Raw genomic sequence first — 23,711 nt, 5'->3', positions numbered from 1 at the left:
ATATATAAAAAGTAATTCCACTTTTATTCTCAACATCAAAAATATTTTATATTTGTTATGCACAATTTGGAGATAATAATAAGAGATAAACGAGCAGTGACTTCCCACTGCGGCGTCTTGTTTGGTTTCCTCTCTCCTCACGCTGATGTTGTAAAAGCAAAAGTCAGGAAATCAGCGGTGGTCACGTGACGCGGCTGGGGGCGGGGCTCTGCGTCTCAGCCGGCCAGGAGCAGCGCAGCGTCGGTTCTCGGTCCCAGCAGCACCACGGGGAGAGAGAGAGAGAGAGACAGAAAAAAATAGAAAGAAAGAAAGAGGAAAAAAAAAAAAAAAAAAAAAAAAAAGAGCAGACGAATAACGGTACACTCCAACATTTATGGAGCCGATCCCTGCATATAACCACACCTCATCCGCGTCTCCTCCCGTGATGAACACGTGAATACATACGCGTGCAGACGGCGGCGGTGAACGCGTTTTTTTTGGGGGGGGGCTGAGGAAAGCAAGCGGTCCACCATTGTCTGCGTAGAAATAAGAATGGCCTGGATGTGGAAGGTAAGAAGGGGTTTTTTCCTCTCTCATATACGTTGCTGTCAAAAAAAAAGAAAAAAAAAAAGGGGGGGGTAAACGTTTAAGGAGCCTGAGACGTGGCCGGCTTTCAGTCAGTGTGCATTTTAGCAGATGTGCGGTGAAATGCGAGCTGGGAGCTGCATGTGGTGGTGGTGATGCTCCGCGGAGGTAATAAACCCTCCTCTGGTTTCTGTCTGCTGTTTCATTTCTTTTCTTTTTTCTTGTTTTTTTTTTTTAATGTAGTCTTTGAATTAATGATTTTTGCCTTGTGCACGCGAGAGGACACCAGGCCCTCGTGTTTGTGTTTTGCTCTCAGTCCATGATTGTGTTTACTACTCGTGAAAAAAACAACAACAACAACAACAACAACACAGGCCAGCCAGCTGTGCACACAACACCCTTCATGTCCAGGTGTTCACATGGTGTTAGGAAAGCTTTCAGACAGGAGGGAAAGTTTATTAATCTGTCTCACCCTAAAAAAAAAGAGGATGGTTTCAGAAATATAAACGGGTCAGCAGGTGTAGTTGGTCATATGTGACACAAAACACTTCCATTTGTAAGACGGAGGGGGGGGGGATGAAGGTAACAATTATCTTCACTTCTCTCCATGAAATGTCATTAAAAGATTTAAAAAAAAAAAAAAAAATGCCCATTACAATTTTGTAGTTCTTCACGTTATGTCTGACCAACAGTTTGAAAAGGTTTTTTTTTTAAGCTAAGAATGATTTGAAACAGAGAAAAGCCCCAAATAAATACCTTTGAGAACTAGAAGAGAACATTTTGCCTATTTGCCTGATAAATAAATTAGTCCATCAACTAATCGATAAACCGAATAATCTCTTTATTTTCTCAAGCAATCATTTTGGCTATAAATTGTCTGAAAATAGTGAAATATGTCCACCATGGACAAGGAAAACCAAGTCCAGGCAATAGGGACCAAGACAAAAGAAAAGCAAAGTCAGAAATACGTGGAAACAGATAAAAATGTAAGGAAACAAGCGCAGGACAGCACATCCCATCACCCTACAGCCTGTCAATCAAACAGACATCGCCCTACCCCCCCACAAAATGCAGTTTTTTTAGGCCTAATATCTAATTAATGTTGGAATTATTTTTAGATGGACCACTCATAAAACAAGGGAAGGAGGGAATTTAGCGAAGGGCACCATTATGACTTGTGGGAAAAAAATGAATTTAATTCATATTTCATGAGTGAAGTTGAATGGGAGCATATGGACCCAGAGCCTTGTTTTGAGCCATCCCCTAGTGGCCCTCAGTAGTATTGCAGTTTAAGGCGCTGGCCTCATTTTTAGACCCGAAAGCTACGTCCACTTTTTTTTTATGTGTTTTTCTTTTGTATATGTGTATGAGCGAAATATGGTGGTGGGAATATTCAGGTCTGGAGTTGGACACATGCATCTTTCAAACCAACTGTTGAGAAGCTAAAAAACAGAGAAGAGCTGTTTTATATTTCTTATTGCAAAAATAACTGACAAAATGCTTAATTGCTGATAACTTCTTGTTTTCTCCGATAAGTGTTTTTGTGTATAAAATGTCCGAAAATTTGAAAAAATATCAATCAAAATTGCAAAGTTAAAGGTGAAGTCTCCAAATATTAAGTTTTGTCGAACAAAACATACAAAACCCAAATATCTTCAGTTTACAAAGATTTAAAACAGAAAAAAAAAAGCTGCAAATCCTCACAATGGAGTTGCTGGAAGTAGACAGAGTCTGAGCTATTTTCTGAATAAATAACTGATAGTGAATTAATTATCAACATTAATATTGGTGCTCAACTTGTTTCGGAGAAGATAAAGAATTGCCTTTTCTGAGACGTTCAGTTTAACGTCACTTATAACCACGGAAAGCAGGAAAATCTTACAAGCTAGAAACAGGAACTAGCGTGGCATTTTACTTAAAAAAAGGACCGAAAAAGAGAAATAATTTTTCAACTAATGGATAAAAAAAAGTATTAAGTTGGTACCTTTTACTCGACACCCAGGCCTAATCATGACATGCTAAACATGTAAAATCACACAAAATAAAATACAAAAACTAAGCTGTGTTGCACTTGTTCATTACTTAACTCTTCATATGGGGGAAACACAAACTTCAGCTTGTTTAGATTTATTCAAAAATAGTAGTAAGATAACATAAAGAGATCACAGTTTGATTGTGTTGAAGCTAATATTGAATAATCACGTCCCTAATCCATAGCACAGTTGCTCGATGTCATCGAACTCCATGTGTTGTGGTGATATTGAGGTTTTCATTCTGTAACTGCAGTTGAAGAAGCCAAAGATCATTTCCTGCCATTCTGAGGAATTCACTTTATTTATTTATCCACAACAAAAAACAGCTTCAGTAATTCTGTCAGAATTAACATGAAACTTTCATTTTACTGCGCTCAAGTTGAGAGTTTTCAGCCATTCAAAGGCACTTTGGATGCTGTCAGTCATCCAACACCCACAACGTCCTCATCGTCTTCGTCAGGAAACAATCGTTCAACAACGTTACACTTCAGAAACTTTACCGTCACGCCCACGTCTGCTCGTTGGGGCTCTTTTTGTTATCTGAGACAGCACTTAATTTCACACTAGATTTGACACTGTAATATGTTACTATAGTTCAAAAACAGGAAAAGAAGGAAATATAATAACAGTGCCTTCGCCCTACTCGGGCCCTAATTATACGATGCACACTGCAGAGTGACTGTAGGGAATGTAAACTAGAAGTGGACGGGAGTAAATGAACTGTAAGTTTAAACTAAATGACAACAGAGTTCTCGTTTCTTATTGAGCTAAAATGTAGTTAACGTTAGTCTGATATAGTTAATGGTTATTAGGTACAAAAAAACAAAAGCCTCCGATTCAAGGCCTTATATTTTTTATCAGGTTACAGCAGTTGCTGGCAAGCCACAGTTAACAAATGATCCTTTTTCATACATTATGCAAATAGACACAAAACCAACTCAAATGTGGCCGAACAATGCTTGTCTCCTCTGACGCTGTCTATTTGTTTGGTTCCATTGAATCTTTTTTAAATATAAGGCAAATACACATCTACCTGCTGTATGCAAATACACATCTGTGTGTTGTATGCAAATGTATATTCCATCCGTCTGTGTTTCTGAGCCAAATGCAAACAATTTGCGGTTTGTGTGCTCCTGATTTATGTTTGTAATATGTACAGTAACTGTTCAGGGTTTCATCTCATTTTCTGCTGCAATTACCTTCTGTGAATCTCAGAAATAAATAGGTTTAGATGGGTGGATGGATGGATGGGTGGATGCCGGGTGGGTAGGCGGGTGGATGGCTGGATGAATGAATAAATGCATGAATAAACATACATGACGATGTGTTCAGGTGTACAAGATGAGGATGCATTTCTTCTCCCACCAACCTGCCTCAGTGAACCACAGTTCATGACTGAGCTTTGCATTCACATTTTCACTTGCAGTCAGCCACTAAAGAGAGGCCTGCAGAGAGGTCTGCAGCCCCCCCTCCTACCCCAGCTCCCCCACCCTCCCCCCTTTGTTAGCTTGTGTTTTAATTGGAGTGAGTTCATCCGTGAAGAACTGTGCTTGAGCTGGGAAAGGCCGCCGCCGTTGTCCTCCATCCTAACAGTTCAGGACGAGCCGGCCATCGTGTCTCATCAAAAGACGGCGGTGCTGCTGTTGTTCCTAACCACATATGGCAGAACAGGGCCAGAGCAGCAAAGTTTTAGTGACGGGGTCATGTGGGTACGCACCAGCACAAAACACACACACACACACACACACACACACACACACATAAGAAAAGATTTCGGATTAATTAATGCGTGCTCACACAAACAGACAGCCATTTGTATGTGTGTGTGTGTGTGTGTGTGTTGAGAAGTGTGGTAAGAGCTGTGGGGAATGCAGTGAGCGTCCCAGTTCTTTAGAGGTTCAGGGATGAATAGCACTTCCCCTCGTCCCCCCTCGTCCCGTGTGATTGTGTTACTGCAGAAGGCAGGCTGATAAAAAGTGCCCCGTCACAGATTTAGAGAAAGCACGGGGCACCGGCAGGATGTTGAATGAGGCTGATACTCCGGTTTATATTCAAACGCTTATCAAATCCGTGCTCACATTTCCCTTTGTGCCACGCTCTCCTTTTATCTTCTCCTTGAGTGTGAAGTTTACACAAGGTGATTGGGAATCCATTGTTTTATAGCTATCTGATTTCTAGCACAGTTGGTCCTAGATGACACCGTTTTAACCCTGCGGTAGAACTGATAAATCATTAACACCTACATTTATTCCCTCACAATAATGATACATGACTTTGTGACGCCTCGAGACCTCTTCAGCAGAAGTTTCGTTTTACTGTGAAGTATGCCGAAATATAAATTCGATTTACAACAGGAACCGTGATTGCAAGTTTTATGTGAAACTTATTCGATGAATATTGGAAAAGGAATAAATGTAACAGCAATGTAAATAGTTTAGTGTGAGTCGTCTCTACTTTGTGAGGGCTCTATGTACTCAATACAGGCTCGATAAGTTTACACATTCAGACTTCAATATAGTAAATAGGAAATAATTTCAGACACAGCTTTTCACTTTCTGAGTTTCTACTCAAATGGACTAAATATAAGTGGACGTAGTCTGCGGGTCTGAAAAGTGATGCCAATGCAGGAGTGCCACACAGTGCAATACCACTGAGGGCCACTAGGGGTTTGGCTCCAAAAAGCCATTGGCTCCACAGACTCCCATTCAGCGTCTCTCATGAAATACAAAGTCAATGACTTTTTTTCCCCCCACAAATTATAATGGCGTCATCCGCCAAAGTCGCTCCTTCTCATTATTTTTCTGGTGCTCCATCTTAAAAAAATAACTCCCATCATGAAAAGAGTGGTGTATTTGGGGGCGTGCCTGTTTGATCGAAAGGCACGGGTGTGCAATTAGGCTTCTGCTAAGTGGGCCGGCATCGTATCCACGGATACTCAGTCAGACCCTCTGCTCGCTCCTTACGAGTTCGTCCAAATACTTCTGGCTCCGAGACGTCAAAATAGTGACGTCCGAAATGTCGAACTCTTTGGCTTTAAAACAGCAGTTCACAAACCAAAGGGTGACGTCGCCTTTGGTTGCCGCTCGAAGCAAATTAGCTTTTGGCTGCTAACTTTTCTACTTTCTAAGTGCCAGCACCGTGGCTAAGGTTGCTGGCTTCCACGTTCCAAGAAGAAAACAGTTGGCCTCGGTTGCGAGCGTCCACTTTCTGAGTAGAAGTGAGTTAACCTGTAGTTGATGACTGTTCGAAGGAACTGCTGCAAAAGTAGCTGTTCAGGCTATTCGGCGAGGCATGGGAACAAGACTCTCTCGTTTTCCACGTTCAACTAACATCGTGTGAATTAGACAGTTTCTCGGAAAAAAAAAAAAAAAAAAAAAAAGCTGTCATACAATCTCAGTTTTATATATCTCGACACAAAAAGTGAAGAGAAATCGAATTTCAATTCACCTTCAGCCGTGTCCTCTTCCTGATTGAATGACCTAAAAGAAGGTCTTTGTCTGTTGCAGTTCATTGTCCGAACCCTTTTGAGCCAACAGAGTACCATTTAAGCGTGTGGCTGCTTTGTTATGGAAATATAACCTACATCTGTTGTGCAAACACACGCACACATACACACACACTGCGGCGGAGGCCAGCGCGAGGTTAGCTGATTCACAGCGGTAACCAAGGGTGATAACCTCCCTCCAGATCTGGCATTAATCCACGGTGCAGCAGTCGTAGCGGCTCCGGGACCGGCGGCTGACCCGTCGCTCACACAAGGAATCTTATCGGCCTCTGGGAAGGCTTTTCTTGATCTAACTTTGTGTCATCGGTCGTGTTGTTCAGGTGGTCTCTAATCCTTCAGGGTTTAATCACGTGCCACTCTGCCAGTTTGGGTTGCTCGAACTCTTCCATCGCTGGTCATTACATTTACATTTACATTTTTTTTTTTTTTTTTTTTTTGGTCCCCTCGCTGGACGAAACCCAAAGAAAAGACACCGTGAGTTTAATGAAAGAGGTGAAATGGCAGGCTACAAATTAAGCTCCACTCTGTAATTGCAGTCACGGGCAGCAGAATAAAATTACACGTCACTCACAAAGAACCTCTGGGCCATAACCCCTATTATTACTTGTTCATGCTTTCACAAAGAAGCTGTAACGTCAAGGTCAAACTTTATGTACTTTAATTACCTTAAAAGAAAGAGGACAGAGTGAAAACTCGTACAGATAAGAATTTGGTGAAGTTATCAATGTACCATTATTCTTTAGAGGAAACACTAATTAATACAGCGTAGCATTTAGCTGCCTTATCGACTGAAATGGAGTCCCGACTTGAAAAAGGGCACGGGAGCTAAATTATTCTTAGAGAGTGTCTTTTATCTGCAAAACCAAACCTCCTTATGTTGCCTTACCTGTCGGTGAAGTTTGATACAAAATGGTGAGGTATTTTTTATGCATTTCATTTAATGTTGCAGAATTTCATATTCCAGTCCTGCCTCCGCTGCCTCGCCTAAGCAACAACTTGCTGTAACGTTATCGACGTGATTTTATGTCCCTCCGCCACGGTGCAATTCACGCTATGTTACGCAACTCAACATCAGCATGCCGTCATGCTTCCACCGGGGACTCCGGGGACGCAGTCTCGATTCATACTTTAGCTTAAACACGCCTTTGTTAAGGTGTTTTAATAAGTTTGAGGTCTTCCCTCATTTCTCTCTGAATGTTCTGACTTCTAGCGGTCTATAACGCCACAAAACAAAACAGGTACGATCACGTCTTCCGGATTCGGGCATCAAGCTTGAGTACCAATAAGGTAAAACTGATTTTCCAGACACTTTGAGCTCACGAGTGCATTTTGATACCAGCTGCGTCCACATAACGGCAGACATCTTTGCTGATCAGTGAGCTAACTGGCTCGCTTAGGAGGAAACTGAAGAACAATACACAGTAGAAACTTAATACTTCCACCACTGTAGCTCAATATGTAGTAGATGATCCGATTAGATTTTGGTGCACCTTAATAAATTTGCATATTAATGATGTAAAAGTAATTTTTTTTCTCCTCCTTGTGTTCTATTATGATGGAGATCATGTTGAGACATAAGTGGCTCTTGTTCATTTTTGTGATACCTAATTAATGTTTAGTCTGCAGTATTCGTTCTTTCGCAACAATAGACATTTTAATCAGATAAATCACTTCAAATCGCTCCTAAATTACCTTCCTGTATGCTCCAAACCGTTGAACAAAATCAAAAGAGCCTCCACCTTCACTGGGGAAAAGCAGGTTTTCATTTTCTTTTTTTCAATATGTGATTAATTGGATTTGTTTGTTCTTTAGTGAGAAAAGGTTTCTTAATCACAAAGACTTCGAAAAAAACTTCCTGTTAAAGTAACGCTTAAATAACCTGTGAAATTTGCTCATTTCAAGCTAAAATTGTGACAGTGCGGTAAGCAAAGATGACATGATAAATATTCTTGTATGTAGCATAAAAATCAAGCCACTACAAAAAATATCTAAACTTTAAAATTAGAAAAAAGTCTTGGGTTTTCAGCCTGTGCGAGCAATGAATTCAGTCAGACAAGTGACTTTTGTGAGTTTACTCAGAGAAATCAAGACTAGTTAGGTTTAATCAAGCCTTAAAACTGAGTGCATCTCGTGCTTGAAAGGATTATTAATGTTTGGCAGCAAATACATAGAAACAACCCAAATGCTGCGTGGACCCTTGTTTTCAGTGAAAAGCAAAGATACTGAGGATTAACTGGCACCAAAACTGTGTGTGGATTTCTATTTCAATTTGATTCATTTGCAGTATTCTGTATTTGGTGAGAAAAAGGACTTTAGATTTTGGATTTCATGACTCATCTCTAGCTACTTCCCAATTATCTCACGATTCCTCACCATTCCTGTGGTCCTAATAACATTCAAAAGAGCAGTCAGCCTTTACCTGAAGGTCAAATCTTACATATTTGGCTGTCAACCACCAAAGCAACCCAAATACTTCATTGGAAGAAAACTTTTTAACTTTTGGGAGAAAAGCAGCTTGTTTTAATAGAAAGCAGAATATTCAATCAAAAATGCCAATTACATTTATAGTCATCTCACAGAAACGTCTCAAATTGTTGTTTTGTTTGACCAAGAGTCAATTAGTCCAAGTTGACCATCAAATAACAGAAACTTTTACTCACTATTTTCTTATGAATTTTGTTTCACCTAATAATTAATCATCAAAATACTTACAGATTCATTTTCATTTTTTTGGTCTAAATTGTTATTCAACCAATTGTTTCAGCTCTCTTTAAAAAAACAGTATTTTTCAGCAGTGCATTTGTCAGATTTCATAAATCATGTGAAGCTGCTCCTGATCTATCTTCTGACTGATTTCCAACAGCTTGAATGACTGTTTGATTTTCAACATTTGTTCTGTTTCTTGTATCAATATCAGGATTTATCTCGGTGTCTCAGGGAGGATAATCAGCCAACCACACTGTTAGTTACTATTGACTACACCTGTCGGATCCGTCTGCTGAGCAGACTCATTGGGCAGCTCTTGGACACCGAGTCTTTGGGGATTAAGGGGTCAAATACCAGTTTGGGATTAAGACTGCCCTTTTAACACTTCGCTCTCCAGCTGGATTTGAACTCTAACTTGGAGATAAAGAGCGAGTTGGCTGAATTAAGCGCCGTCAACAACTGACCACGAGTCAAGAGGCAGAGCTGCCAAGACGGCAGATCGTTGGCGGTCAGACGGCATCTTCCTGTCACGATGGTTCCCCGGACGATCTCTGGGGTTCTGGGCTAGAACATGATCCAGAACGCCATTTGCCAATTTTGACAGCGGTGAGGAAATGACAAATACCGGATGGACACACTGTGTATGTGCGAAGGCTGATCTGACCGTGTTAGATGTGACGTAGTCTGCCGGCTGTGAACCACCTGCTCATGCCGAGATACTTGTAATTGAACTGAAATTGGTGCCTAGAAAAGCGATTTCTCAGGTTTTACGTTGCACCTTTAAAGGCATTAAATGATTATTTTAATTATCAGTCAATTAAGTTTTTTTTTCCCCCTCTTATTTATTAAAAAGCAGCTGCCTATAATGATTCCCCCCTCGGCAAAAGGTGACATTTTTCAATGTCTGAAACCCACAGATATTTAATTTACAATTAAAAAAAACTGAGAAAAACAGCAAAACCTCACATAAAAACACTGAAATCATCAAATGTTTGGAAGTTGACCACAAAAGTGTCAAATACTTGTGATGTCCTCACATTACATTGCTTGTTTTATCCAACCAACAGTTCAAAATACAAGAGTATTCATTTTATAATGCTAAACAGAACAAAAAACACCAAATACTGACATTTGAGAATTTGGAACCAGCAAGTAATGAGTATTTTTGCTTAACAAATGCTTCATTATTTAGCAGTTAGAGAAACGATAATTAAAATAATTAGTCAATCAACAGAAAACAAATCTGTGACTTTTGATGATAGATTGTTATTTAGGTCATTTTTCAAGCAAGAAAAGCCCAAAAAATGATGGTTAGCTTTTCAAATTGTGAGAATTTAGTGATTTTGCTCGTTTTGCATTACGGTGAACAATGAATTGGTCGGACAACAAAATACCAGAAGAAAACTGTAATGAGTTTTTTTTTTTCCACTGCTTTATAATGTTTTACAGCTCAAATGATTAAATTAGATCAGTAGATTAAAAGATCATGTAAATGTTTGTTAGCTGCAGCGCTTTTCAAAATGGGTGTGGATTTTTTTCTTTTGATTTACTTCTCAGTTAATCAACTCTTTCTTTAAGCATCAGCAGAATTAATGACGGAAGGAAAACTGACAGAGGAAAGTATTTTTCAAGTTGATGTTGCCATCCAATAAACTGTTAACACAACACAGGTCAAACAAACGCCTCGGGCGTATGCAGTTTGCGCTGCTTATTTTCTGCTCTGCAGTTTTCTTCCCTGGCGTGTGTTCAGAACTCTTAAGCATAAGTTTCTGGGCAATTTGATCAACTTTTCAGAGCATTATTGCCTCCAGTTTCTGTTAACATCCGAGCACAAAGTAGTTACAGAGGCACCCCCCTGCAGGTTGGATTCATTTGAGCGTGTTACACTATTACTGGATTACATTTGGCAAGGCCCCCTCTGCACATTGTATGCTTGGCAAGGCTCATTGTACTCTTGGCAAGGCATTACTGGCCGTTGGCACAGGGGAGATCCAAAGCCTCAGAAGAGACAGATCAGCAGAGGCCATGTTTGATAAGGAGTTATGCCCCGCGTGGACTCAGACGTGGCTTTGAAAGGCTGCCCAAATGACAAAAAAAAAGATTCAGTGGGGCCGAGTAGGAGGTGTCAGACCGAGTGGGAAGATTGTATGTTAACTGAAGGAAGGGTTCAAGTGTTGCTTTGCTGAAGTGCCCTTAAACACAACACTGAATCCTATCCGGCTCCAGTGGTGCTTGTTTGTACCTGACCCTGACTGTATAACCGCTTGTGTTGGAGGGAGAGGCCAAATCTGTCTTTGGTGCATCATAATGTGGTAGTTTCACAAAATCCTGTTGTAGGTCACAGTGTGCATTTTTGTTGCTACTCATAAAATTTTGTTTAAAAAAGAAGAATTTTTCCACAAAACTCAAAGAATCCCATCCAGCAAAGCGGAGCCGGATGCAGGCCGGACCCAATCAGAAGTGCAGAATAGCCAAGGCGCTGTAATCCTACATGTCTTTTCTCAACACCTTTTCCAGACAATGAGGTGGTAAGATCAGGCTCGGCTGTTACTCTGAGTAACGGCTGATTTTGTGCAGCTTTTCTGCGCTCCGCCCTTGAACAGGGCCTCTGAGCAAGCAGAAAATCCCTGTAATTGCATTAGTGTTGTCCAACTGCGAGCGGAGTGCCACGCCCGCTCCCTCCAGACCGGCTTTTTAGCTTAATTTATTGCCCTGACATGTTCGGATTTATTTTCATCCCGCTGAAGAATCGCGGGTGACATGTACAGCATCAGATATCCTTGACAGATATCCTGGCTTTGCTTCAGTTTCTCTGTTATTGAAGTGCCGCATTGTGCCGTCAAGTCAGCGATGGGCTCTGGGGGAGACAGGTCTTTCCTGAGGGCTCTTGACCAAGCCAAGCTAATAAAAGGTTGCAGTGCCACAGTTATTATCCCCAGTGGAAGCCCGGCTGTGCTCTGGATGCCAGCGCTGGGAGGTTGATTGCCTCCCTGAACCGAAGAGGTTGACAGACACAAATAAAAGGCTGGCGGTTAAGTGAGGGCATTAAATAAAGTCCAGTCAATTTTTCTGTGAAATACAATCCGCTGTCTGCTTTTATGCTCGCCAATGCCCTGGAACTTTCTGTTGTTGTGGTCATTATGATACCCCCCCCTCCCCCCCAAAAAAGGAAGAGGGCAGTGGATCAAACTGCCACCGTGCACTCTGGGTAATGTTGCATCTGCTCGGCGAGGCTCGCCGCGCTTGTTTTGTGATTATTCTATTTTTGTGTGTGTGTGTGTGTGTGTGTGTGTGTGTTCAGATTTGTATTTTGGCTTCTCGTCGATCTGCCTGACGCCTGCGGGCGTTTGCTGCTGCTTTTGATGTTGACTCTGACACCGCTACCCCCCCCCCCCCCCCATACACACACCACCACCACCACCACCACCTTAACCCCCCGCCCCCCCGTCCTCCAACACAAACAACACAAATATTGAATGCCACCACAGTCCCTTCTCTCAGATTTGCCAGCACTGTGCAGCGGCACCGCAGAGGCCTTGACAGAAGAGTGTCTGCAAACTTTATTGCCATTTTGCAGGGCGAGCACCGTCGCCGTTGCGCGGCCTTTGATTCACCTGGCTGGTTTGTTTATCGTGCGCCACAGCTGCTCCACTTTTGGTTTTATAACGCTGCAGTTGAATCTCTTGGAAACACCTTCACAACCTAAGAGGATTAATGAAAAACAAAGAGCTGCGCCAGCAAATCATTTGAATGCTTTTGTTTGGTAGAAATTCCCGCCGGCGCGTAAAAACAAAAGAGGACGCCGTCGCCTCCGATTTCCTCATCTGCAATAAAAAGCGCGAGTGAGACATGACTTAGAAACGTGTTCTAAATGCAACACGTCCTTTGTCCGATCCAAACATATCCCATTTGTTCCGCCGCTCAGGAAGACACACACACACATCCGTCTTTCCTCGTGCTCGGCCGTCTTTACCTCATAACCTCATCTTAACAGACGTGTGCAAAAGGTTTGTGGCTGACGCACGGGGGAATCGGCGTCAATGATTATTTCCATAAACGGTTAGTCCGGCAGATTGTTTTCTCGATTAAACGTTTATTTTATGAAACCTCCAAAAATGTAAAAAAAAAAAAAAAAGCACGTCGCTGCAGAAGGTGCTTCCATTTCGTCATTTCATTCATTATGTTTACGTGTTCGATTCGACCTCTCCGTGAGTCCGTAACACCGTGCGGGTCAATCTATTGGTCGACGTGGAAAGCTGAAACTGCAGGCATCCCCCCCCCCCGGGTGTTGTGAGAACATGCTGAACTGCGATACCTGTGACGATAAATAACCTGGACGGATGCTCATTTTGGCATCTGAAAAAAATGCGTCGTATTGCATTGCGTGATTGTTAGCGGAAAGTAGAGTGCACGTGCTTTGGGATCTACTTTTTGTGAGTTTTTGAGGACGTTATTAGAGTCGATGAATTTAAACACTCATTAGTGGGACTCTCGAATAAAACGCTGTGAGGAAAAAGTTGGCTAGTTAGCCCCCCATTTGTGTATTTGTCATCTAAGAAATGACCCTGTTATGATGTAGGATTCGGTTTTTTGAGTTTGGCCCTGACTATTAACTAAAAATCAGGATATCGTGGCCTGTGCTGCTTAGATTTTTTTATTTTTAGCCATGCTCGGTCAGTCCACCACTTTGGTCCAGATCACACAACGATTTCATCGACCGTCCCCTTCAGCAGATCCAAATTTTAATCCTTCCATTCATGATCCTGAGTTTTCCTCGAGTGCCACCGTGGGACTGACAATAATCTCAGAAACCATCGGATGGATTGCCGTGACGGTTAGCGCAAACATTCCCGTCTCCCTGAGGGGGAGATTTAATACTTTTCATCCAGCGCCATCCTCAGTTAAACATTTTCATTTGTCCGGTACTTTAGCTCATTAACAAATACCTCCACTCGTGATGAGAGTCCTATCATTTCTGTTTATTGCCAATTAGCGAATGTTAAGCATGCCAGCAGATGGTGAAAAGTAAATTGGGTACTTGCTAAACATCAGTATGTTCTGATGTACAGCTTCAAACCTCTCATGAAGTTGCATGTTTTGAGGCTTTACGGGAGTCCCTTTCTAAATAGCCGAATTAGAGTACTTCTCTAACTTTCTATCGACCGACTAATCAGCTCATCAACTCGTCCTTTCAGCTCCGGTTACAATTTTGCAGTTTTTGTTGTTGTAAAGGCATTTTTCAAAAGTTAAAGTTGACAAAACAAATAACTGCCAGTTAGAACAATGCCTGGTGCGTCACCTCAATATATCTGAGAAGTCCATTTACTGTACAACGCTGCCTTTCTTCGTCTGGCAGCCTCGAGGAGAAGTTTCTTTCATCAGGCACATTTCTTTAACAAATAAGGCCTCCGGGAAAACTTCCGCAGAGGCCGGACGTCTGTTCAGTCGAGAAGAGAGGGAAAGCAGCGACGCCGTTTGTTCCTCTGCCCTGCACGTGATGTTCTACATCTGTCCGTCAACTCCTAAAAGATTCTCAGATGTCTGTGAATTTGTGCACTTTTGATATGTACGCTCAGATTTCTGTGTGAGCAGCCGTGCTGTGTGTAATCACTATGAATGAGATGATACTCTATTATAGAGCCTGTGGAGGAATACCATTGAGTTTCAGGGGAAATATCAGTTGCTAAATGTCAGTAATCCTGCGCTGGCATTTGGCAAATTGAAATGGATTTTCTCTGTTCGATTTTTTTTTCTTCTCAACAGCCAGTTTCCCCGCTGCTTTCGCACTTCAAACACAAAGAGGCAGAGAAAATACATTCTGTCGTAAAGCTCTCCACAGAAATTCAGAAAAAGGGGGCGGGGGGGGGGGGTGCAGCATCTGTTCTCTCGTGCGCGTTGCGTTTAATTGTGTTTTTCGCACTAAAGTTTTTTTTCCTTACTTGTGGCCTTAAGTCGGGACATCTGTGGTGGACGGAGAGCAACTGATGCATTACTGGACCGTAGCTTTGTCCTTGGCTGGCCAGCACGGCCTCTTCTGCCCGCTGACCATCTGCGGCAATAAGAGCCAGCCCTTAAAATCTCTGATGTCACGGAAGGATAAAGCTAAAATGGCTCTTGTTATAAGTGAGCGGCAGAAGTCATTTCCTGCGACTGGCTGAACGCCACGCGGCATTTTGGCTCTGTTCGCTTTCTAAAAATATCCCTTCGACAATAGGACTTAAAGATATTATAGAAAAGGGAACATTTAGTCATCTGTTTCCTCATCATAAGGCACACGCGACCCGAGCAGGTGGTCTGACTCTTCATCTCCCTGTCATCGCACTGAGGTCATTTTTACATTCTTTGATTTCCAGTTTATTGATTTTAACCAAGCGTAGTGAATAAAACATACATTTACTGCCTTTTTTTTTTTTTTATTTTTTTTTTACTGAAAATGGCTAAAAGCTCAGAAGCATTTTATTTGTGTGACTCTTGCAGTGCAAACATTGTGCAGCCCGTATTGATTCAACAAGTATTGTTTCCCGATAGACGACAGAGGAGGTAAGAAGCTACCGTTTTGCTGCGTATAAATTCAAACTAAGAATCTCTTGTTTTTGTGGTATTTAAGGATGTTTTCACACCTGAGAGTTGGAACATTTATGCATATTTGATCCAGTTAGTTTTGGCTTCACGTTGGCATATTGCGAGCGCGTTAAAGAACTTCGTTAAAGAGCCGGCGTCCTGTCGTCTTCACCTGCGTGGATAAAAGGATAAAAATGCAGAAACTTCTAACTTATTTTCTGAGAGGAAAATAAGTTAGAAGTTTCTGCATTCTTATCTTTTTTCAAGTTGACTGCGATTTCTTCACAGTACCAAATTGAAATGAAGTGCTTTTTTTTCTCCCCGTGTGCTACAGCAGCTAATTTTTACTTCTCTCCTCGCTCTTTATCTTCTTGTATTGTTTAATGACTGATGATACGCTGCATCGTCTTCCTGTAACTGTTCAGAAAGTCCAAACCCTCCAAAAAGTGTTTTCACATTGCAAATGAGCCGACTCATGGTTCTGTTGGATCCGGACACCGCCTCTTTGTTCGGAGGCACCTTTCACATATTGGTTCAGACCAAACTCAAAGGTCCAAACTAAGATCTGGACCAAACAAGGTAGGCATGAAAGCACCCCTTACAATTGTTAACGGCATTTCAATCTGTACGCTTTGTGCCGTAAAATGATGTATAATCAGGGCCCTTCAAAAGACATGAGTCCGTATCCAGGCTGATGAATGGTCAGATTACAAATAAAACATTTGAACTATAAGACATGACATTAGTAATAAAAAGAGAAAATAAACTTCAGAGGCTGCTTAATGTCAACAGTCATTATGACAAAAAAAAAAAAAAAAAGAATAATAATGCATCATAATTATATTTTGTTCCAATAATCTACAGTTAATAATTGCAATCTACAAAGTTATTAAAGATTTAAAATGAATGTGGAGGATTTAAAACGTTTCCTGTGTTTTCCACATGGGACACATGTTTACCACATGTTGCAACATAACATGGGAAATGTTGTGGACAAGTTTTCACATGGGATTCTACATGGGCTTCACACATGTATGTGTCACATGTGGATCGAATGAGTTTTTTTTGCACACGTGAAACTCTGGTGTTTTTTTTTTCTGTACAGGAAAAAGTATATTTTTGCCCTCAAATATTGAAGAATAAAAGATGCATACAATGGAAAAGTACTTTGTTCACGGTGTTGGGTGTTTTGACCTTGAGACCGAACATCATCAAATGAAACATAAAGGGTCTTATCCAGAAACCCACACAGCGGCAGAGAGTCTGCGCGGCAGCCCAAGAATTTACAGTGAAACATGAAATCTCAATATGCTCTGTTTCTGACAGGCAGACTCATTCTACTCGCGCACAGATATTCTGGTTCATTCAGCCTCTCAAAGTGCCTCAAAGAGCAGCTTTTTCCTCTTTGACAAATTCTTCACTTTCTCAAGTGAGCGAGCATCAGCCCACTCAGCCGAGCGGGGAGCGTCACCAAACTGCTTCTGTGAACATATGGCGCTGTTCCAATACCCCCCCCCTTCCACAAAAGTTTTTTTGCATTGAGAAGAGGGAAGTGAATATTGCAGAGTATTTAATCCTTGATACTTGCGGGGATTACTTTCTATTTCAGCATATCAGATATGCATTTGTCAAATGGGTCCCGACTGCTTTCCTGTCGCTGTCACGCGTTGCGAGTACACGTGTGCAGACACACACTTGCCCACTGGAACACATCCGCGTGCACAGATGAGGGTTTGGCACTTGCCGTATTTATGTTTTTGTTTATGAAAAGGGTGTTTTCTCCTTATTGTCGCCCCCCCCCCCCCCTGCGGCGTCTCATCTCCGTAAAAACACAGATTTTTCCTTTTTTGGGCCCAGATTAAGATTCCCTGTGATGCTCTGTTCCATAATGATCCAGTTTCATGCCAGCAGGGCAGATTAGTGTTCATTTGACCTGGATTGAAGGATTTGCTTTTCATATGTCACCGCTGATAAGGGTGATACCACTGTAGTAGTGTGCACCGAGGGCAGCGGCATCGGGACATTTTGTTAATGTAAGAGCTCAGCCCGCATCAGGAGTGAGTGAAGTTTCATTCGCACAGCACAGACATCTGGACTTTAATTATAAAGTACACCATGAGGAGAACAGCTCCCTGATACCCGTCTTATGTACTCATCCTTTTTTGCCTGTTTGCAGGAATGAGGGCGGCTGCTATGATGACTTCCTTTTCTTACAAATGGATCTACAAATAGAAATGAACATATCTCTGATAGAAAGCTCGAATATGATCATCAGATCCTTTTATTATTGCAATATTGGTTGATTGTGTAATACATTCTGGAAATAAACCAAGAAAAGTTCCTCCAGCATCCACTCACGAGCACTTGTGGATCTTTGTCATACTTATGATCAGCAACTGCAGTTTTTCAGCTGTAATGGTGGAAATAACCAAACTGGAAAGTCACATTTAGGCTATTTCAGCAAATGAAAAAGAAAATCACATTGATACAAAAAATGTTATAAAAATCCAGTATGGCCATAAAAAAAATCCACAGTGGCTTAATATAACTGTAGTTATATATTTCACGATACTTAATTGGCCCGGAGCTCGAGGAGATGTGAAATGTCAGAGAAAACACGAATTTATTCATTTTTTAGTTGTATTCGCAGCACAAACTCCTCACATTTTAGAAGCAGGGACCTCTGCAATTTTGGCATTTTTGCTTTACAGAAGCACTAAAATCACATAATCTCATTGCATATAACACTGTTTTATATTTACCAAGCCTACTTGTGTTATTTGTTGAAATCGTCACAAAACTGACCATCAGTGAGCAGGAATTATAGTTTCTTCTCAGTTTCCATCTATCAGAGAAAGTTAGAGTGTTCAAGCTGCCGTTTAGGTCAGCTGACGTGCACATTTAATGAGCTATAACAAAAGCTGAGTCATTTTGGAGATAGTTATGATGATTGTGAGATGTGTGTGGTGTCGGTCAGTCAGAATATAAACTTCGTGCTGCTGGATTTACAGACTGTAACTGAACTAGTGAGTGTTTGGAGGGTTTCTCTTATTTAGAGGCTTAGTCAGAGGAGCTCCAAAGATCCTTTATTAAAACGCAACCCTGCAGCCACAGCTCCTCGGCTCCCACACGGTTGCCACGGCAGCTGTGTGAGGTGACTGCCCCCTCTGCTGGGCTCGGCCGGGATCAGCAGCCGTTAAAACCCCCAGATGAGCAGTGAACGTTGCTGCTGCTCAGTCACTCCTGCAACTTCAGCAGATGTGTACGTTTGTCTTTGCATTACTTCAATTTTACATTAGTTCATTTTGTAAAATCTTCAAATGTAACATTTACTGAAATTATAAATACACACTTTGTGCATTTTTCTTCACTTACATTGTATATTTTAAGCGGCACACAAAACAATACCAACTGAAAATAAAGTTTTCAGTTATTTATACGTATTTAAAATCCTACTTAGCAATGAACGTATTTCCGATTCTGCTTCAGGTTATAAGTAGATGTACTTTACATGATTATTTATATTTTGAGCTTTATACTTGAAACTTCGGCGTGAGCCCCGTCCCAACAAGTTCTAGTGTGGCTTTCCATATCATTTGCCTTCTTGAGGTGCAGGCGACCAGCGGATGGGTGGGTGGATTAAAGAGGCGAGGACCTTTTACATATTCATAGACCTGTTTATACTGAATGAAGGCAAAGGAGTCGAGTTACATCTAAGCCACTGTAAAGTATTAGTGGATTATTTTTCTTGGAAAACACATTTTGATGAGCAGAGAAGAGTTTTTTGAGCTTTAATTAGTGCCAGTGAATTTTAAGGATGCTAACGGGCTAAATTTATTTGCAGTTGTTGAGTTTGCAGGCTCAGCTTCGGCATTGTGTACGACTTTACTGACATCATACAACTGTATAACTTTTTATAATGCTAGTCTGAAGTTTATTTTCTTTTCTTAAAAAAAAAAAGGAAAACGTGCTGTGCAATAGGAATATTTCAACCTGTTTTCAACACATGTATTTGTTTCAAAACAATTAAAAATACATTTTCCATGATTCTCTTGTTATTCTTCTTCCTATTTTAGTTGGATTGAGTTAAAACAGGTTGATATATCCCTGCTGCTTTGCAAGGCAACGTTTTTAAAACTCGCTTATTGACAGAAATGTCTTTGTCAGATTTAGATTTTTGCACATTGAACATCATTTTGTAGAATATTTAGAATCATCAGCTACAAAACACCCCTAACAGTAATTATAAGGAGCCCATTTTGCATAGCTAATACTTTTACTTTTGTTGTTTTAAGTCGATTTTGCTGATATTCTTAAATAAGTTCTTATTGTAATGGAGTATTCTGCTGCAACATAATTATTCTTATTGAAATGATTTCCCGCTGAAACTGTAAAAAAAACAAAACAAACAACAAAAAAAAAAAAGGTGCATGTGACGAGTAAAAACCTAAAATGCTTGCATAGATACCAAACAATTAAATTAATCATATTCCCTTAATGCGTCTAGGGATTGTATCGGCGCTCTCGCTCGAATCATGTAGCAGTCAGGGTTCCTGGGGGTGACATTTGGAGAGGGAACTTGTGCGTGACCGTGTTACCGCCAGCAAAGAGTTGGCTTCTTCCTCCTCCGGGAAAAGAATAGTTTGTTATCTTGTACTTAGATGACTTTCGAAGCGAGACCTTTGCTGGCAATATGACACGAATGAACTAATGTGTCTCGACCCACTTTCTGTCTCAAAAGTGCCTCTTTGTTTATCCTCCCGTCTTATTGCCTCTGAGAGCAACGCTAAGGCTTAAAATGAGGAGGAGGAGGAGGAGGAGGAGGAGGAAGAGTGAGAGTGAGAGAAAGACTCTGTAAATATTTTCTCAAACGCCTTAATTGAAATTGGATTTTAACTGCTCGCTGGACCGTGGTGGCAGGAATCAGGTGCCAGGGAGGTAGTGTTTTTGCATTGCAAATGTAATTTTCATTTTTTTTGCCCATTGCCCAGGAGACACTCGAAAATAGCTACCAGATATGTTTTTTCATGAGCCATTTTCTTCAGGTTGAGCCTCTCATTATTCCAATACCCATTGCCATTAGCTTTTTGGATTGAACTACAATGTTGTCCCTTTGTTTACTGAGCTAGGGCATTATTCTTTCTGGGAAATTGTATTCTCTTCACGCCCAGATAGCGCCTGATTTTGATTGCACAATATGTATGAGGAAATAAACGGCTAATTTGCTGTGAATTTTCATTCATCACAGAAGTGTATTTTGCCCTGCTTGTTGATTATTTCCCAATTTATTATGTATTTGGTGTATATTAAATAGGAAAATTTACATAGGGCTACAGATGGTAATGTCTGGGGGGAAATAGTCTGATCTTTTTCCAAAGTTAAAGTGGTAAAAACATGTTCTAATTAAAAGTCCTTGAAAAATGTTACTTCATTCAAAGTGCACAAGTATTATAAGGAAAATTTTCTTTAAATAGCATAATACTATATCTGTACTATTATTATGTCTGTACACTAAAGTCATGTTGGATGTGTATTCTCTGGTGGTGTTTTAAGTAATAATGGGTATTTTAAAGGCTTTGCAAGTATTTAGATATGCTTATATATTTTTGATGAGTCTCCGTCAGATGTTTTGGCCTGTAGACTTTATAGAAATGCTGGGAAAGCAACTTTCACAGAAAGTATTGGAAAAACAAACAATATTATTCAAAAAAAATAAATACAAAAAATACAAAAAGTAGTAATATGAATAAAAAGCTGATGTTGCGGGGGAGAGTCTTGTAATTTTTCTCAAATTTGGGCATCAGCATTGATTATACTGCATGATAAAGCCAATACACAGTAACTACATATTTAGTCTAAACGCTAATTTCCTAGCTTAGCAGAGTATCAGACAGACAGCAACGCTCACGTTCACACAATGAACCTTACACCTAAAATCCGGTTCGGACCCGAACCTTCTTGCTGTAAGGCGACATTTCTTTGCAAAGTATATATTATTACTTTCAAGATGTATACATCAATGTGGCTCATGATTTAAACTAGAGAAAGCAATGGACATGGACACATTAGGCTTCATTTTTCTGCATACATACGTTTTTTTCGGGGGGGGGTTTTATGTGAAGCCGGTGACACTGATGAATAATCAGCTGAAAAAAATGCTTAACATTCAGATCTTATAAATTATGTATCCCTCAGCTTTCAAACCACAACCCATTTTTCTGTTTGTGGGTTTACTGCTGTCAGCCTTTGTAAAAAAGGTTTAACGTATCACATTACTGTAGTATAATACTGATGGATGTTATGTAAACAGCATTTCACTGTTGTTAGTCAAAGTGGAGCTTATGTAATTATTTTGTGTCTGTAATCCATAAAAATAAAGCGGTTAAAAAAAAGAAGAAGTGTACAGTAAAAGTAGAATCTTTCCTTCTAAAATAACGTGAAATAGACGCATTCAAGTACAAGTCCTCTAAGGTTTTGAGTGGGTGTCCTTCATGACAAAACCTAATTGGGTTTTGCTCAGTGTCTGAACAGTTGACGACTCAGTTAGGTCATTGCCACAAATGGACAGGTTGACCATCAATAACTTCCTGATACTCTCTCCTCCTATTTGTATTCTGGTCACAGAGGCTCTCTCTGTGAGAGACTGGGGGAAAATTATACTTCTCTTGTGTCCTATTTCCCAAAGATACCACAATGTCGGTCTACAAACTCAGATCAATACCCCTCAGAGAACACTAGGTTTTAGCACCTTTAAAAAAAAAAAAAAAAAAAAAAAATTGCCCCGCAAAGCTTTCGGGCCAGGGTGCGTTAAATCTCCCCCCCCCCACCTCCCCACACACCCCTCTCCCATCCCCCCTCCAAACCCCCGGCTACAACCATATAAGTGGCACTGCAGTTAATGGCCATCATTGTCTGATCTGAGGTGGCAAACAAGGTCGTTGCAGCCGCATATGGAGTCGTATTCCTCTGGCAAAATGTTTTAACATTGACTGAAAGCTCTAATGTTGGAACTTTATAGCCGTTCCGCCGCCGTTAATGGCCCCATACGCTCCGACTGTACTCCTTCCTTCAACACGGAGCCTTTCAACTTCTGTGTCACACGGCTCAACAGGCCGACTTGTGATCACCCTGATGGATGAGCGAACGAGGAGAGGAGTTGTGAGTCTCGCACTCGAGCTGGTGGAGGTTCAGCGCCCCGCGACACCTACGCCGAGCCCTCCAATCGCCTCCAGGCTTTGACACATCATTTCCCCTGTGATTTGTGGCCAGATTGAGGTTGAAGGAGACAGGGAAATTTTCCGTCCTCGTGAAAACAGATGGATGTTGCAGCTCTGCAGACGGAGCTGAGAGTTATTTTTTTTTTCTTTTTCCTTTCTCAAGAATCTTCCTGCTTCATAAGGAATTGAGTTTCATGCTCCATAATGGACCCTTGATGACTGGCTATTACCTATTACAGCACATTTTCAGAAAACGAGTTTTTTTTGTTTTGTTTCTTTTCAGGAAAGTATATTATTTTCTGAAATACTTGAAAGAATAGTGGAAAAAGATAATTTGTCATTGGTCCTCTTTGTGCAGTTTTGTTCTCAATCAAAGTTGAGACTTCTCTTTTTGTGATCAAAGATAGGCGGTAATGGCATGAAATGATGTGTGGTGTAATATGCGTGCAACCTGTAAGATGCGATAGGCTTGTCAGGGCCGCAAATGGTCACCATCTTTTCCATCCCTACCCCCCACCGCACATCAAATGTTTGATCTCGTCTCCGAGAAGGAAAGCCTCCGGTGCCTCCCTTGGGACGTTTGATGTTGGAGATCAGAGCGTGTGGTTGGTGCCGGCACTTTGGCTGTGGGCGCTTCACCATTACCGAGTGCCACATCCAATCTTCTCACCATCAGATAACTTCAAAGAATCTGCAAAACACCACCTTTCCCACTGGTGTTGTCTGTTAGATTAGCAGCACGTTATTGAAGTTTCCTGGAAAAAAAAAAAAAGTCTTTGGCTCTGCTGAAATCTATCATCACCTCGGGCTTTGAGATGTTGTAGCACACCGCAGATTTTTTTCACCTCTGTCCAACTCTTTCTCTCTTCTGTGCATTGATCTCCATCTGCGCCCTGCCAATAGGCTTTTCCTCTGTAGACCTTTCCTTGTCGTCCATCTCTTATCCATTATTCATCACCCTTTGGCTCTTTCTGCCGGGCCGTAATACTTCTTGCCTCCAGATTTTGCTGCGTATGAAACAATCTTGCCCAAGCTGCTGCGATATTGGTAGAAATGCTGAAACAGAAAAGTAGATTATGATATTTACGCATTGTCAGAGCTGTGTTGGCCCTACGTGAAAAGTCA

General features: G+C 41.1%; 1 protein-coding gene across 2 annotated transcripts in view; it reads left to right on the top strand.

The window, feature by feature from the left end:
- Positions 1-270: 270 nt before the first annotated feature.
- The window catches only part of st6galnac3 (ST6 (alpha-N-acetyl-neuraminyl-2,3-beta-galactosyl-1,3)-N-acetylgalactosaminide alpha-2,6-sialyltransferase 3), a 72,747-nt gene continuing 49,306 nt past the window's right edge, over positions 271-23,711 (top strand). The window contains exon 1 of one of the 2 annotated variants that reach the window (XM_069157974.1): positions 271-549. In XM_069157974.1, coding sequence (XP_069014075.1) covers positions 532-549 — 18 coding nt within the window. In that variant the 5' untranslated portion in view covers positions 271-531. The remainder of the gene's footprint in view (positions 550-23,711) is intronic. The other variant, XM_069157973.1, reaches the window with a different exon arrangement.

Source organism: Embiotoca jacksoni, unplaced genomic scaffold (assembly GCF_022577435.1).
Source record: "Embiotoca jacksoni isolate LCO1_2020_lvr unplaced genomic scaffold, fEmbJac1.0.p SCAF_22, whole genome shotgun sequence".
Lineage (NCBI taxonomy): Eukaryota > Metazoa > Chordata > Actinopteri > Embiotocidae > Embiotoca > Embiotoca jacksoni.
This window is presented reverse-complemented; position numbering and strand designations above follow the sequence as displayed.